The sequence below is a fragment of the Haliaeetus albicilla genome, chromosome 9 (genome assembly GCF_947461875.1).
Source record: "Haliaeetus albicilla chromosome 9, bHalAlb1.1, whole genome shotgun sequence".
Taxonomy (NCBI): domain Eukaryota; kingdom Metazoa; phylum Chordata; class Aves; order Accipitriformes; family Accipitridae; genus Haliaeetus; species Haliaeetus albicilla.
Window position 1 is genome coordinate 35,397,100 of NC_091491.1, and position 15,202 is coordinate 35,412,301.

The following is a 15,202-nucleotide window of genomic DNA, read 5'->3' on the forward strand; positions in this document are numbered from 1 at the left end:
TGTAACCTGGCAGGGCAAGCAGAATCGGTTGGTACGTAGGAAGGAGCTGTTGGGATACAGAGCGGGAACGCCCAGCCCCAGATGCCCTCGGAAGCCTGCGGCAGCGGCGATAGCCAAACGCAGATTTCATGTTTTGAGGGACAGTACCTTTAGCGTAAAATGACGTTTTTTTGGTGTTTTCTGTGTTTCTCTTTGCTTTTCACTTCGAAAGAATACTGTTAGGGGAAGAAGGAATAGAGTGAAGTAACTTTGTAGGAAAAAAATACCAAAATAGTTTTTTTTTTTCCCAAGCAATATCTAACAGCCTGATCCAATATGCCTGACAGCAGCAGGATCAAAGAAATGACTAATACATTTAAAACAAAGATGTATAATGTAGATGAATAGCCTTCCAACCATAGTCCACGTTATATCCAAGGATTCATCGATCACTTCCAAGCAGGTGATGCCACCTTTGCTAGAACCACCTTTTACCTCAGAAATTAAAGTTTCAAAAGATGCTTCTAGTAAAATCTCAACAACAGAATTGAAAAATAAGTTTCTATCCAGCCATGGAGAAACAGGCTGTGAGACTAAGCAGACCAGTGCAGACTGTTCTCAGCAATTTTTCTAGCAAAAAATCAAGCATTGGGAACAACGTGAAATACCAAGGGCAGAATATGATGTTAATGGAATGGCCTTAGACTTACTCAGGAACAGACATTACATCAAAGACTCACGAGTGTCGTTGGATGTGGGATAAACCCCACAAATTAATACAGGGTCACCAGACATTTATTCTACCTGAGAAGACTTTGTACTTTTTTAATGGCTTCTCTTACAGTTAACTCAGCATTTATAAATGACAGCCATAGTAAGACATACAAGCCCTCTAACCTGAAAGATTGACTCAAAAAGGACAGGTCAAAGCACTGATAGAAAATCAATCAGTCTTTCTAATGTTTGGCGGTGCTAGGAAACAGCAAACAAGGCAGTCTTTGCTTAAAATAGTCTGTGCAGTGTTGCTTAAGGTAAAGAAACGCATGTGTTTTAACAGTTTGAAACCACAAGATGTTCAGGGGTTACTAAAGCACTTGGGCTTATTTCCTTAAAAAAAGTGGGAATTTTGAATGTGGACACATAGTTTAGGGTCACAAACGGTAAGAGACACTTCCCATCACTCTCTTGAGGCACTTAAAACCAGAGCTCTGGAGTACCGTGGCCAGTAGAACCCGAGGAAACACATCCCTCTAGTGGCAAAAGTCTGCCAGATAAAGAGAGTACCCTTTATATTCCCTACATAGTTGTCAAAAGTGGTGTAGAAAAACAGCTGTACAGTTCTGAAAATGCATGGCAGGCATGCGTGTGGATGTCCTCAGGTGCAACTTGTCTTATTCATCTTGCGTATTTCTTAATTTGTTCTTGGTTAATAATGGTTGCATGGCACATTTCCACTTGAGTTTTTAAACTCTGCTGGTTTACTTTTTTAATTCCAATTCACCCTAGAAAAGAAGCATTTCCCTTTTCGTCTCCAAAATCACTTATGTGGCCTCTCTATGCTAAATGCATTAGGAGTATAAAGTTCCAAGTCTTCATCTTCAGATTTTGTTGTCAAGACTTCTATTTTTATGTACTAGAAGTTGTGTAATCACACAGCAGAAGATGGTATCTGTTCACCTAGCAGTGATAAGATGACCCATAAAACCCATTAACTAATGTCAGCCTATACCATTCTCCCTGGATTAATCTTTCTCTTCAGACATCTAGCAATCCTTTCACAACCTTCAATAAGCAGTTTCCTATTTTTCCCTTGTTCATCTTACTAAGCCTGTTACAGGAAGCAGAAAGCTCTCTAACAACAGCATCAATAACTTGAATATATTGCTAAAAATGTTAGATATACAGCAGTTACTAGGAAAATACTTATCTTGATATTTGCCCACTGAGATTATTCCTTCTCATGAGAAGTTTTACATGATAGAGCATGGACTTTAGCCTAGGAACTGTGGGGTATTTTCAAGAGTACATTAAAGACTTAGGCTTATAAAATCCCCTAGAAATCACTAAAACGTGAATTCATATGCACCACACACTTTTTAATGTTCAAGAATCTTTCCTTTGCTTTCTACTACATCTGACAGTGTAAACAGTCATAGCTCTAGGCAAGCACTTCTGTCTTAATTCTGCCTTCTGAAAACACAGGAGATATCTGAGATAATAAAACCAAAGCCTTGTTAAAGACTGTCCTCTCCACAGCTACTTGGCATGCAATTCTCCATGTCACTAGATACATACTTAAACATGAAAGTTATGTGACAATGGTAAGTACCCCTCACTAAAGAGTTTTCTGAAATATTAACATATTACTGACCACCAACTGTGTTGCCATCAGTGAAGATCCTTTCTGCCACAAAGGGAGTATGTGGCTCTGTTTTAGATCTATTACCATTTAGAACAGGAAGCGTATATCATAGCAAAAGTATCTGTTATGCTTTTAAACCTCATTTAAAAACAAACCATTAAAAAAACAACCAAACCACCCCCCCCCAGAACAATGTAGAAAGATGTTTCAGAGAAGCCACTTTTTGGATGATCTACACAGAGAATTGTCCAGTTCAGAAAGATGCGAAGTCAGTCATCTTCGGGGTTTTTTGGTTTGGTTTTTTTTTGTTTTGTTTTTTTTTTTTTAAGGGTCTGTTTAGGAAGTCTTTTACAGACACGGGTGGTATAGGTGGTGAGACTGGAGAAAATGAAAGAGCAAACAAGCATAAATTATGCATACACAAGAGGAAAAAATTTTAAAACTGGTGACAAAAGTAATAAAGGAAGACCAGCATGGCTGACACTATAAGGGATGAAGAGTATTAACAGATATCTAAAGAGAGAAACATTTGAGATAATGCAGAGAAAATGATAGCAGATGTTGAACAGTATGTAAGTTGGGAAAAAATAGTGAAAGACGAGTTTGACTACAGGTAATGAGAAAGAATTTCTCTAAAGTGGTAGATAAAAGATTCCAAAGATCTGAAGGTATTTTTCTTACTTAGTTCATCTTCCACAAATTATCTGACACAAGGCATCACGAGAGAAAAAGTCTTACAGTTTCCTATACCTTTCATTTAAAATTTTAAATACTAGAAATCACATGATGAAGACTAACATTACCAACTTGTATCACATATATTAGGTCACAAAGCTCATTCTAATTGATGTTCTGGAAAAAAGGTGTAATTGTTGGCAACTGCCATAAGGCATTTTCTCTAATTAACAACGTTAACAGCTATATGAGCTTAACTGCCACACAATTTCTTTCCAATTATCAGAATCAACACAAACATTGCTTATTTTTATTAATGGCTGTCAGTAAACAGCAGGATGTATATTACATAGCTCAGTCACAATTTGTTGGTATGCATTTAAGACCATGCATACTATCTTAAAATCGTTTAATTGTCAGGTGTGGATTTCATAGAATTGTCAACAAGATTTTTATCTGGTGTTTCATAATGATACCAAGGTCCATCTCCCCTGTGTCTCATCAGTCTGCGTGCCTCCAACTGCATCAGCCTAAAAAAAAGAGCAACAAACACACTCAGCATGAAGTTTGTTGCTTTTGATCATACATATATTGATGTTTAACATCATGGCATTACTGACAACAGCAATAAGTTTAGCATCTATGGTTTATAAATACTACTGAATCATAGGCAATACCAAAATATGAAGGGTTCAACTAAAACATGAGCTATTACATCCTTCTATTTCAATTTTTTTCAGCAAGTCATCTCACAAAAGAGTAATAAAAATACTTGCAGTTGTGTCAAACATTCTTGCCTCATAAGGGGCTATACAGTTTTGATACAGTTTTCAACTAAAAATAAATAGGAGCACGGAAATCGGAAGTAAATGTGATGGTAGAAGGAGCTATGCTGTCTTGGTCCCAATAGCAACAGTTTATGGAATTCAGACTTTCTTCTACCACCACAGTTTACTCCTGAGTATGTATAGAATAAACTCAGTACAACGTTGTTGCTGCCCACAAAATTTTCAACAGCTACAAGGAACATGATCAGTCCTGTAAACTGTCATTTAGCTACTCAATTAAGCTATGAACACTAGCAGTAGCAAAAAGAGCTGTCCATTTCCTGACTCAGGAAGACAGAGCTATACCTTTATAAATATGAACTGTTTTGAAGAGACAGTTGTTTTACAAGACTGCCCTTGGATCATTCCAGTTCTGGTAATCTTAATACTGAGAAGGCAGGGACTACAGATACTGTAACTTCCACTTTGCCACCAACCAGTGCAGCAAGCACCCAGGGTCAAGTGATACATGGATAAGCACGTTATGTCAGCATCCAACTCAGTATGTTAAGCAAAATAAGAGAGTCAACTACAGTATGTATCAGTATTTTAAAACCCTCAACTATATAACATACCTCATTTCAGTTTTCTTTGCTTCGATATCAAGCAAAGCCATCTCTTTCTCATAGTCCTTTTCAGGGGGGTCAAGGAAGTAACGAGCTATCCAGCGACTTATAGGGTGCTGGAAAATATAAAAGCAGAGGTTATTTATGCAATTTCCAAGTAGAAATGTTGTCATAACTCAATCATTTTGCACGTTCCCGGTCTTGAAAACACATCATCAGCACTATGGGTGCTGCCATTCAAGCCATAATAGTAAAATTAAAAACATGTTCAACTATTTGTAATGTCAAAACCCTAAAAAGCTGTATTTCTTTTGCCATTTTTAATGCCAAGATAACCTGCAGATGACTATTCTGTAGCAAAATTAAAAGTTAATGGAAGACATGTGATTTATTTTCTTTCTGTTGAAGTAAAGTTCCTTAAACTGCCACTGTAATCACAGAAACGGACTCCAAACCTTACTGTGATCAGTAACATTTTAAAGTTTTGCTTCCACATAGGAAGAAAAGTCTAAATGAGTCAAAACAGTCATAGTAGTATTGCTGAATTCAATAACTTCCTATCAAAACCAAAAAAGTGCTTGCAGCAAGAAGCCAGGGACTAATTTTAAGAAAATACAATGAAACGAAAAAAGTATAACTTTGAGTTTCTGACCATAAAAATCTTCAGTTCTAGATATAAAAGCATGTGTGATGTTGGACTTTGAAACAAAAGAAAGTAAGGTCACTTTAAACTCCAGTATCTTAAGATGTTGTAGTTCTAGAGCAAGAAACAAAGAGAAAAACTGCACACTAAGAATAAAGAGAACAGAAGACTGTTCTTACTATTTAGGAATATTATAAAAGAATTCTTGGCATATATCTTCAGCAGTTTACTGGCATAAAGTTACAGATCATTTGCATCTACTTGTGTCAATAAACAGATTTCCTACAGCAACACGCACGTTCCATAAAGCAGAAAATAAGCAACTTTACTAAAATCATAATTGCACAATTCAAGTTCTACTACACTGATACCCAATGGCAGGGATATGGCCATCCTCATTACCACATTCCACACATTTTACTCCCAAAAGCATCATCAGGAGGAAGGCTGTCCATAACATGCTGCCCTTTTACACGTTACACTCACTTTGTAGTATTCCCAGTACTCTGGGATATAACCTTCAGGAATCTCTGCAAGTTCAGCTTCACCTGACAATGAAAGAAGGGGAGGAACATTTAATTCAAGTTTTTTTTTTTTTTGAGTACCTTATATTCTGCCTTTCACATTCAGAAAAGATCATTATTTCACACAGAGAGCGCTTAATCCCTCAATCTGAACTTTATTCAGAAAAATTGGACTTGTATTTTTTTCCAGACACTTCATACTGCATGTATCTCACAGGCTTTAAGCCACACAAGAGAAGTGTGAAATTAGCAGCTGTACAGAAGAAATAACTAAGATCGAGTCCACAGAAATGCCCTTTAAAGTATTGAGCTAAAAGCATGGATTTTTTCCTAATTTCTCTATTAAATTAATTCCATATTATTACAGTAGTAGATTTAAAACACATATTGCCAAGCAGAATTTTGGCTTTTTTGCTAGATAAAAATCAACAGTTGCCGTGTATGCAGCCTTCTTAAAGAAATATGTAAAACAAGATAATACAGACTCCTCATCTGAATACTGAAGAACTGTTCACTAAACCTCACTGATGTTTGAAAGGCTGTCAGAAGATGGAATTTCTCCATTTTTAAAAATGTGGAAAACTTTTTTTTTTTTAAAGCAACAACTACAGAAAAATAAAAATACTGGGAGCATCTTCTAGGTACTTATACAATATTACCATAATTGTTAGGCCTATTTCATAGTCTTCCAAAGACCAAGCCTTAAAGGATCTATTTTTTCTATCCAGCGTGCTTAGTTTCTATTTAGTAATTTTAACCGTGTACTTAGCTTAGTCAGGACAGAGCACTCACCAATGAAGACGTTGACATATGTTATGAATAGTGCCACTGGTACCCCTGTCAGAAATACATAGAATTTCTGTATAGGGAAGAAAAAGAAAGAGAAACAGTATGGGAAACTCAGAAGCCTGACAAAATTTAGATGAAGTTAGTCTGCAAATGATGTAACAGCCAATAATTCTTAGATTCACATTCATAGGTTAGATAGGGATGTTGTAGGCAAAGACATATTGCTGCTTAAAATGAGTTAATTAACAAACTAGAATACAGAAACAGCGATGCCGTGTCAGTCCATGAGCCTATTTAGTTGTGCTTTCAATCTCCCGGGGGGGCAGTCTCTGCAGAAGCAGACAGTAATGCTTTCCCTGAATGCCATCTCAGCATCTTGTGATGACTGGCTTCAGCATTTAACTGTAATGAGGCACTACCATCAATGCAATGTAATCCAACATAAATACAACCACTACTGGCTTTGGTAACTGTGGAAGACCTATAAAGGAAGCCTGATCACATGAAGGGAGTTGTATCAAGTTGACTGTTACCTGTCATAATAGGCTTTATCCGAAACCTAGTTTTTTAGGGGTCAAACTCAGGTCAGGCTTCCCAAGTCTAATCTCTGGTGTTAGTGGGTTTAGGTAACTGAAGGCAAACCCTGCAGAAGAGTAACTTAATAGGTTTTAAAAAGGCGGATGGAGCGGAAAGCATTTGGAGGATACGCATACATGAATAGAGACACATAATTTAAGAATGCTACTACAGCATTAATTTAAGTACCTATCACAATCTCTGCCATTTAGCCAATCTTTTTACTTCATCTGGCCCTGATTTTATGACGTATGACAGAAAATTTTTTAGGAGGAGGACTGAAAATTCTGGTGTATGTGAATAGTGCCAACCACATGTTAGATGCTGTCACGTAAACAGTAGGGAAAAATTCTATTTTAGAGACTCTTACACCATTTGCAAGAGATGTGTTATACTGAGTGTAATAAATTTGGTTTTCACTCACCAACAAGTTCAGAAATCGAGTGTCATAAAAACTTGTTGCCTTGATAATAAACATTCTCTTCCCATGGCTGCTGCTATGTCGTACGGGAGCTGAAAATTGAACCAAAGTATTATGTTTTCTTCTCCCTTTGGCGATTGTGCCAGGATAAGGTCAGCGATGCATATGAAAAAACCAAAAGGTATTTTTCCTTCCCAAGTTTAGACATAGATCTATTCCTACCTGTCAGTCCCAACAAATAAGTCACTGAACGTCAGTCACTATGCAGGGCCAAGTAAGCTCACAGATGAGCCCGTCAGCAAGTCTGGCCTCCCGCCAACGTCGATCCACGTTCTACCCGAGAAGTGTAATTTCTCAGCGGCACGGAGACACACCTCGCACCCCCGCGAGGGACCTTCCTGCGCGCTCAACGCCTTTCCTACACCTGCTCACCCAAAAGGCAGACCCGCCGCGGCGGCCCGCAACCACCGCCGCCCCAGACCCGCCTTCCCGCCCCGCAGACAAGGTTAGCGGGGAAAGGCCCGAGCCCAGCGACCGCCCTCAGCCGCGGGACCGAGACGGCGGCCCCCGCCCCGCACCCGCTGGGCCGCCGAGACGCCAACCTCCCTGAGGCGGCGGCCCCTCTCCTCAGGAGGGCCCCTCTCCTCCGCTCCCCAAGGTCACTCGCCCCTCACACGCCCGCCTTCCCCCCCCCCCGTTCCCGCCGCCGAGGCCCTACCGACGGTGCCGGGCAGGCGGGCGGCCCCGGCGAGCCAGGGGAGGCGGGCGCCGGCCGCCGCGCCGCTCGCCGCCCGCCCAGCTCCCCAGGCAGCCGCTGCCCGGAGCAGCAGGCTCATGGCCGCCATAGCTGGAACTGGCACGGGGGCGGGGCCGGCGGCGCCGCTCTCCGCGGCGGAGGTGAAGCTAGGCGGGCGCCATCTTGGCAAAGGGCAGAGCCTTCCCTCTCCTTCCGGCGGCCTCGCGGGACGCCGTCCGCGGCGCTAGGCATTGTGGGAGGGGCGGCGGGGGCGATGGCGGGCGCGGCGGCGATGGCCGCCCTGTGCCGGCGCCTCACGGGCGCGCTGCGGCTGTCGGGAGCGCGGCCGGGCTCGACGGCCGCCGGCCTCCCCGGGTAGGCACCGGGGCGGGGGAGGCTGAGGGCCGGGAGCCGGTTGGGGTGGGCCGGGCCGTGGCGCGGTGTCCCGGAGGAGGGAGAGGCGCCCTTCGCGGCCTTGGCGGGAGGCAGGCTGCCCGGCTGCCCGGGCTTCTGACACCTCGGCTGGGGGTTGCGGAGCGGCTTACATCGTCGGGCGGAGGGTGAGCGTAGCGTGAAGCGCTTCCCTCTGCACCTCGCTGTTTTGCCAGCCGTTATGCTTCCAGCGTGGGGTTTTCCTCGTGCCCGCACGCCGCGTTTACCGCTTTTGCCACTTAGTGAGAGTCAGCGTAAGAGGACGTAGCTCAAACTTATTCTTTCTTTTAATTTTCAAATTGTTACTTATCTCCGAGTATCCGGAAATGATAATGACGTGAGACAAAGGGTAGAGGAGAAGGCAACGCTGAGATGACGTTTTTATGAAGAACTGAACCTGTGCCCTTTCCCCTTAGACTGTGGTATTCATCTGTCTGTAGGACCTGTGCCCTTGTGAAGGAAAGGAACATTCTCATTTAGCTGAGTGTTGTTTTTCCTATCGTATATAGCTTCCCCTTGAATTTTTATTCAGATTGACGCTGAACCTATTTCACAAGAACCTAGTAAAAGTCGAGCCCCTCCATCAGTTCAAGTTTCTGCACACTACTTTGTCTCGGAGAGGTCTGGAGGAATTTTTTGATGATCCAAGAAACTGGGGAGAAAAAACAGTAAAGTCAGGTGAGTTATATTTAGCATTTCTGATAGTGATCTTTGAGCCACTTGTGCTCAGCTGAAATCTGACCTACTCTTTTGCATTATAGGAAGTATTCATAGCTACATAAAATTTTTTTATGTATATGTATGTAAATATGCTTGTGCATTTTATGCCTGTTAATTTTATTTTTTTGTGTGTATTCTGCGTTTTATGAAAGCAGATAGCTATTATGCAGTAAAATACCTTGCTGTAAATCCTCTGCCGTGCTCTTATGTGAGAGTGTATCACAGAAGAGACATTCTTTGATGACATATACAGCACCAGGGAAGAAAAGTATTTCAATATAAAGAATCATCTTACAGCTTTCCCTGTTCCTAGCCTTTTACAAACACAAATAAACAGTACATGTCATTGCCTTTTTAATGTATTTGTATATTCAAAGCAAAGCTGAATATCCACAGGAATAGCTTTCCAAGAGATAGTATTTTTTTAAAAAGTGATCCTTATTCTGTTGAGTCAGCAGACCCTGCTAATAGAAGCTTTTTTTTTTTTCCAGAATAAGAGAAGTTTGTTCTATTTAATTGATTTTTTTTTTTTTTTTTTTTTTTTTTTTTTTTTTTACAGGGGATGCATGGAATATAAAGCAGCTAAGGGGCAAGAGTAGTGAAGACTTGCACAAACTTTGGTAAGTTTTAGTGAAGTAGCTTCTCTTCTTTCAAAGCAGCTCTGCCTGTTTTATTAAACTGTGGCTAGTGAACTTACTAGCCAGTGAATTTAGTTTGCCATACAGCTCTGCATGCTTAAGCCTGCTTTGGGCTTGGAGCAGCCCAAGTTCTGGTACTGCTCAGAATACAAATGCTGTACTGCAACTGCAGGTGGTTGTGTGATAGTTGCGTCTAGTACAAGGGGTTCAGGTTTGGTAACGAAGAGGCTGTGTCTGAGCCCTCTGGGGGTTGTTCAGACTGCAGGACAGGCTTGGTTGTAAGTGACCTCTGGTGGGCCTAACCACTGTATGAGATCAGGTTGCTCAGGTCTGCATCCATTCTGATTTTGAAAGTCTCGCCACTCTAGGCAACCTGTGCTACGGCTAAACTAGTGCTGAATTATTACTGTGAATAGTTTTTTCCTTGCTGTATCTTGTCCTTTTGCTGTGCACCTGTAAGAAGAGTCTGGCTCTGTCGAGGTATTGGAAGACTACTTGGTGTTAACCTTTTCCTTCCTTAGCCCTCTTTATTCCAGGTTAAGTAAACCTGTCTCCCTCAGCCTCTCCTTGTATGTCATGTATATCAGCCCTCCCCTGCCCGCCTCTACGGGGCTTTCTGCAGTTGGTCAGTATCTTTTCACTTCTCTATATGAAGCTAGCAGGTATAGGATATGGGATTATAGGTTGGACAGCTGTGCGCTATCCAGCAGGGTAGTGCATGAATAATCCAGAAATTATTTCTGAAGTACTATGCTTTCTGATCTAGGTATGTCCTACTGAAGGAAAAAAACATGCTTTTAACTTTAGAGCAAGAATCAAAACGACAACTCAGGCCTATGCCAAGTCCAGAACGATTAGAAAAGGTAACTTTTTCATACTAGCTAAAAATATAACTCTAAGTAAAATTGCTGAGTGAAAGGTGAAGTGTTCATAAACTTGTTAAAGACCATTTTTAAAAATTATTTCCCTGATTTTAGTATATGCACAAACACTGTGCTCAAGCAACATAGTGGGAAAGACCTCTCCACCTGTTACATAATGTTAAGAAATATTTTGCCATGTTCATGCCCTGAAACTGCACTAGAGGATTTCTAGAAACTTCCTGGTAAAACTTCAACATTATCTCTATCCTTACCCTCCACAAACTTTTTTTAGCTACTTAACTGTTGCCAACTTCTTGCCTCTGACCTTGTCTTCTCCAAACTTGAGCCCTTTGGTTCTTTGCTGTCCTCACTTTTGTCATTCGTTCCTTCTTTTGCATTATTGCAATTCTGCCACTAATTTATTAAATTCTTTCCCTGGTATCTTTGCCACTGAAAATTTCATTTACTTATAAATCAATTGCACAGATGGAAATCTGCACCTTCACTGGCCAATTAAATAATCCAGCTGTTTGACATGAGAGATATTCTCAGATACCCCCCATTTGTCCAATTTATTTATGGAAGAGTCTAACCATTACATTGTTAATTTGAATTTCTTTGTATAGTTAATAATTTAACTGTTACTTGCCGTAACACACATCCGCAACTGCATTGTGATCTCTCTTTTTTGTGTCAGACATTGCTTTTTTTGGTCTTCTACTTGTCATTTTCATTGCTGTACTTATAAATTAGGGGAGATCTAATGTAAAACCCTGCTCTGGATCTCCTAGTGTATCTTGTTCTAATTTATGCTAATATGGTTTCTCAACTGTACTTCGATTCCCATTCTGAACAGTATTTTCTGCTTAGTCCCACCTACACATCCATATTCAGCAATTAAAAATCACAGTAGAACTTGTTTTGGGAGGGAACTTAAGTAAGTGGCCCCAGCACTTCAAAAGTTAAATCTTACTAATTGCCTGTTTGGTTTTGGCTGAAGCCCAAGAAAAGTAGAAGTCAAGCACCAGTTAAATACTATGATTGCACAGAGACAAAATACAGCCATCTGCTTATTAAAATTAGCTCTAGCTGCTTCCCAGAGCAACATTTAACATGTTGCCATATGTAATGTGTGGTACAGCAATATTATGAGACAGACCTGACTAAAAACCTTCAACTCGAAGTGTCATAGTTTGGTCAAGGCAGCTTTCTAATCAGCCAACAGGCATTACTGAGGCTGTGACCAGACTCCAGAGTGAAAACTAGAATAACAAACAGCCAGTGCAAACCATCTGACAGAAACACATGCAGCATGTCTTCTATTTGCTTCTACTTCCTTTCTGCCTCAGAGCTTTCTGTACTTCTAGCATCAGCATTAGATCTGGCTTTGTGTATTAGCTAGCTAGTCTTTAATGAAATATCAGACTGTCAGTTATTTCATATTTGTTCTGCTTGCAAGTTAGGTTTTTAAAGCACCCATTCTTCACTGTCCTAGTACACAGAGCCAATTCAGCTGTTTCACTCAGTCCACAACTGTGAGATGGCTCACAATGGAACTCCTAGTGTGTTTTACCTTTGCTTTTCCTTTAAATTTTGTCTTAAATCTTCATTTGAGATCTTTTAAATTGCCAGCATTGTGTTCTGTTGGCCCAAGCTGAAACCATTTCCTACTTCCAGGTAGAAAAGTCTATGAAAAATATAGACTTGGTTGTCAGAGAGAGAGAAATTGCTTTGAGGCTTTTACAAACTGGCCATGAAAAACCAGTACCTGGCGAGTGGAGACATGACTTCTTAGGACGCACCTACTGGTAAGGAAAAGAGAACTTTTTTTTCCATGTGTGTCAATTTTGCTTGCGGTACATCTCTTTACTAGAAAATCCTTATCTAATCAAGAAAGGATACATGTACTGTATGGAGAGACACATGTTTTCTGGTCAGCATTCAGGTGCTTCCTGAGTTTTGTTTTTTTGGTTGTTTTTGTTTAAATGTGGTTATAATTGCTACTAAATAATTCAAACTCTACCATTAATTATAACAAAATTAGCTCCATGTAACTAATATGATTTCTGTACTCAGAGGATGTCTGTTACTGTAACTATTCTGTAACACATGAATGAACTAGGGAGTACTGTTCAAGTTGAATCACCTGGACTTCCCTAATTATAATGCAAAATCCATATATTGGGCGACAACCACCCAAAGTACTGCATGAGACCACATAAACATCTGTTGGAATTCCCTACTAGTCTTGGCAGATATTTAACTTTGTTGGAAGCTTCTACCTTTAGAATTATTTATTGTCCAGATACTTTCAATAATCTGTAATTTCAGGTAATGACGCTGAAGTCTCTGGCAGGACCTGCTATTTCATTAACCAGTATTTTACCCTCATCATATTGGCATTTGAAGCACTAACTACAGTATTCAGCTCTGCAATAACAGTGTAGATAACAGAAGGTCACACATTATAATAATGCTGAATTTTCATTTGTTTACCCATTAAATATAAATCAGCAGAGTACTAAATGCACTAACCATTAGATCTACATCTTTAGGGATGAGGCTTCTGTATACCTCTTTCTGCTTGGAAAGATTGTCCATGAAGAAGGGTTTGCCCATATACTTGGAAGCCCAGTCCGCAGTTACAGCAGGGGGAAGGGACAGACAACATGAAATGGTCTTTAAGCATATGCATGCAGAACCTCTGCAATACACATAGTAGTAGGTCTGATGCAATGTGGATGCACTGGAGTCTGTAGGTGAGTCTGCACAAGCCATCTCTGCAGCCCAAATGCAAGAAAAACCCCCAAAATAAATAAGAGTCTATATTTAGAGGGAAATACTTACATTCAGGCAGATTTGCTCTTGACATGACACTCCTAATACTGGCATTTAAAAGAAAATTGTAGTAGAAACAAAACTCTCTTCACATGCAGTTTGTTCACATCAGCTTTTGGAAGTTTTCTTATGAAGGAGTAACTTTAAAATATAAATGCAAAGAATCATTATCTACTATACTGGGCCCTCTCTTCAAACACCTACAGTTTTTAAAGTACGACCACTTTCTACAGAAAGATGCTGAGCTATGTATGAGATGTAGTTATAAACCAAGCCAGCAGTAGAGCTGAAAGTAAATACCCACATAGAAATTCTGCGATCTACTGGTCAGACCACTTAATCACTGTATTGTAACCAAGTGTAACTGGTAGAATCCAAGAATGAAGACAAAAAGTATACATTCTATAATCACTTATCTGTCTTTAATAGGTACACTTATAAGGAATGGCCAATACCATGGTACTTGAACAAAAGGCACAAAAGGAAGAAATTCTATTACTTACCTCATGTGAATCACTTCATCAGGTAAAAAGACTTTTTTGACATTGAAAGTTATTTTCTGATCTGTTCTTCAGTCCTTCTTATTCCACTTTGCAAGGAAAAAATAGTAGTAATCTTGTTCTTTTTACAGCTAATAGACTGAAAATAAGGCTTTTTAAAATTACAGCTTGCTCTGTTTCATTTTGCTCTTCCCATTTTAGTTATTAAGAGATTTGGTTATCTATGAAGTTGCACTGTAAAAGTAACTTTACATGCAGACTACGTAAGATCCTCCCAGAGGTTGAATTTCTGTAGAACTCAAAAGCAGAAGAAAAAAATTAATTTGCCTTGCAGGCATTTTTGCTTATCAAAAGCTAATTAACAGTGACGTTGTTAATCACTGGGAACCTCTATTTCATTAGAGGGTTGAGCTTATTAAGGTTGTTACAAGCTATCTGGAAGTTAACCACGCTGACTTCTTTATTTCAGGCTCAGACTTGAAAAATCTTTACGCAGAAGGGCAAGGAGGCAAAACCTAGAGAGGACGAGGCGGAAGGTCTTGGAAAGGAAGTTCCCTCACCTTGCCATAAAATCTCAGAGCCAGTAACATGCTGGAAGAGCGCTGCAAGCAATTGGTTGAGTATCTCTGACTGGAACATGAAACAAGTTCTGAAACCAGTGAACAGCTCGACTGAGCATTCCTGAGAGTCTCTTTTTTTTTTTTTTTTTTAATCCCACATTTGACCTAAATTAAACTTGTGATCTGGAATTAAAAAGCAGCTTTGGTGCATAACTCAAATTAATCCTAACAGTTGTTTCTAGAAATATTTGAAAAATGACTTATTAACCAGCTATTATGAAAGTAAGATATACATCATTAATAGTGAAAAGCAGCAACTGACTGCCAGATGAAAGTATAAAGTGTAGGGATAATATTTACCTGGTTTAGTTTAACAAACATGCATTAAAACCAGACAGAAACACGAGAGCCTCTGAAGCTCAAGTACTAGCCTTTGTTCCCTGATCATCTGAGTTACAGGTATGTCACCCAAGTTACATGTGCTTTCTGCACAGAAGCATGGGAAAATACACTCTTCAGTCTGCTACGGCGAACTTTTTCCCTGTTTTAAGTC

The 15,202-nt window shown here is 40.1% G+C and overlaps 2 protein-coding genes across 2 annotated transcripts; one reads left to right on the plus strand and one right to left on the minus strand.

Moving 5' to 3' along the window:
• Positions 1-3,312: 3,312 nt before the first annotated feature.
• Positions 3,313-8,240, minus strand: NDUFB5 (NADH:ubiquinone oxidoreductase subunit B5). The gene is made up of 6 exons (XM_069792674.1): positions 8,081-8,240; positions 7,366-7,454; positions 6,369-6,435; positions 5,539-5,600; positions 4,419-4,525; positions 3,313-3,546 (listed from the first exon to the last, which is right to left on the minus strand). Exons 1-6 carry the CDS (start codon positions 8,205-8,207, stop codon positions 3,426-3,428), a joined length of 573 nt encoding a protein of 190 aa, XP_069648775.1. The 5' UTR covers positions 8,208-8,240; the 3' UTR covers positions 3,313-3,425.
• An 82-nt stretch (positions 8,241-8,322) lies between these two features.
• On the plus strand, positions 8,323-14,868 carry MRPL47 (mitochondrial ribosomal protein L47). The gene is made up of 7 exons (XM_069792673.1): positions 8,323-8,473; positions 9,063-9,208; positions 9,810-9,870; positions 10,655-10,751; positions 12,429-12,559; positions 14,019-14,114; positions 14,559-14,868. The coding sequence occupies exons 1-7, from the start codon at positions 8,373-8,375 to the stop codon at positions 14,674-14,676; spliced, it is 750 nt and encodes a 249-aa protein (XP_069648774.1). The 5' UTR covers positions 8,323-8,372; the 3' UTR covers positions 14,677-14,868.
• The last annotated feature ends 334 nt before the right edge of the window (positions 14,869-15,202 follow it).

What these genes read in the sequence shown, in the direction of transcription:
- MRPL47 (XM_069792673.1), top strand. Translation starts at nt 8,373, where the DNA reads ATGGCGGGCGCGGCGGCGATGGCCGCCCTGTGCCGGCGCCTCACGGGC. An exon ending in TTCTTAGGACGCACCTACTG is followed by an intron (nt 12,560 to 14,018) that starts GTAAGGAAAAGA and finishes TGTCTTTAATAG; the next exon opens with GTACACTTATAAGGAATGGC. An exon ending in CATGTGAATCACTTCATCAG is followed by an intron (nt 14,115 to 14,558) that starts GTAAAAAGACTT and finishes TCTTTATTTCAG; the next exon opens with GCTCAGACTTGAAAAATCTT.
- NDUFB5 (XM_069792674.1), bottom strand. Translation starts at nt 8,207, where the DNA reads ATGGCGGCCATGAGCCTGCTGCTCCGGGCAGCGGCTGCCTGGGGAGCT. An exon ending in AGTACTGGGAATACTACAAA is followed by an intron (nt 4,526 to 5,538) that starts GTGAGTGTAACG and finishes TATATTTTCCAG; the next exon opens with CACCCTATAAGTCGCTGGAT. An exon ending in GCAAAGAAAACTGAAATGAG is followed by an intron (nt 3,547 to 4,418) that starts GTATGTTATATA and finishes TCTTTTTTTTAG; the next exon opens with GCTGATGCAGTTGGAGGCAC.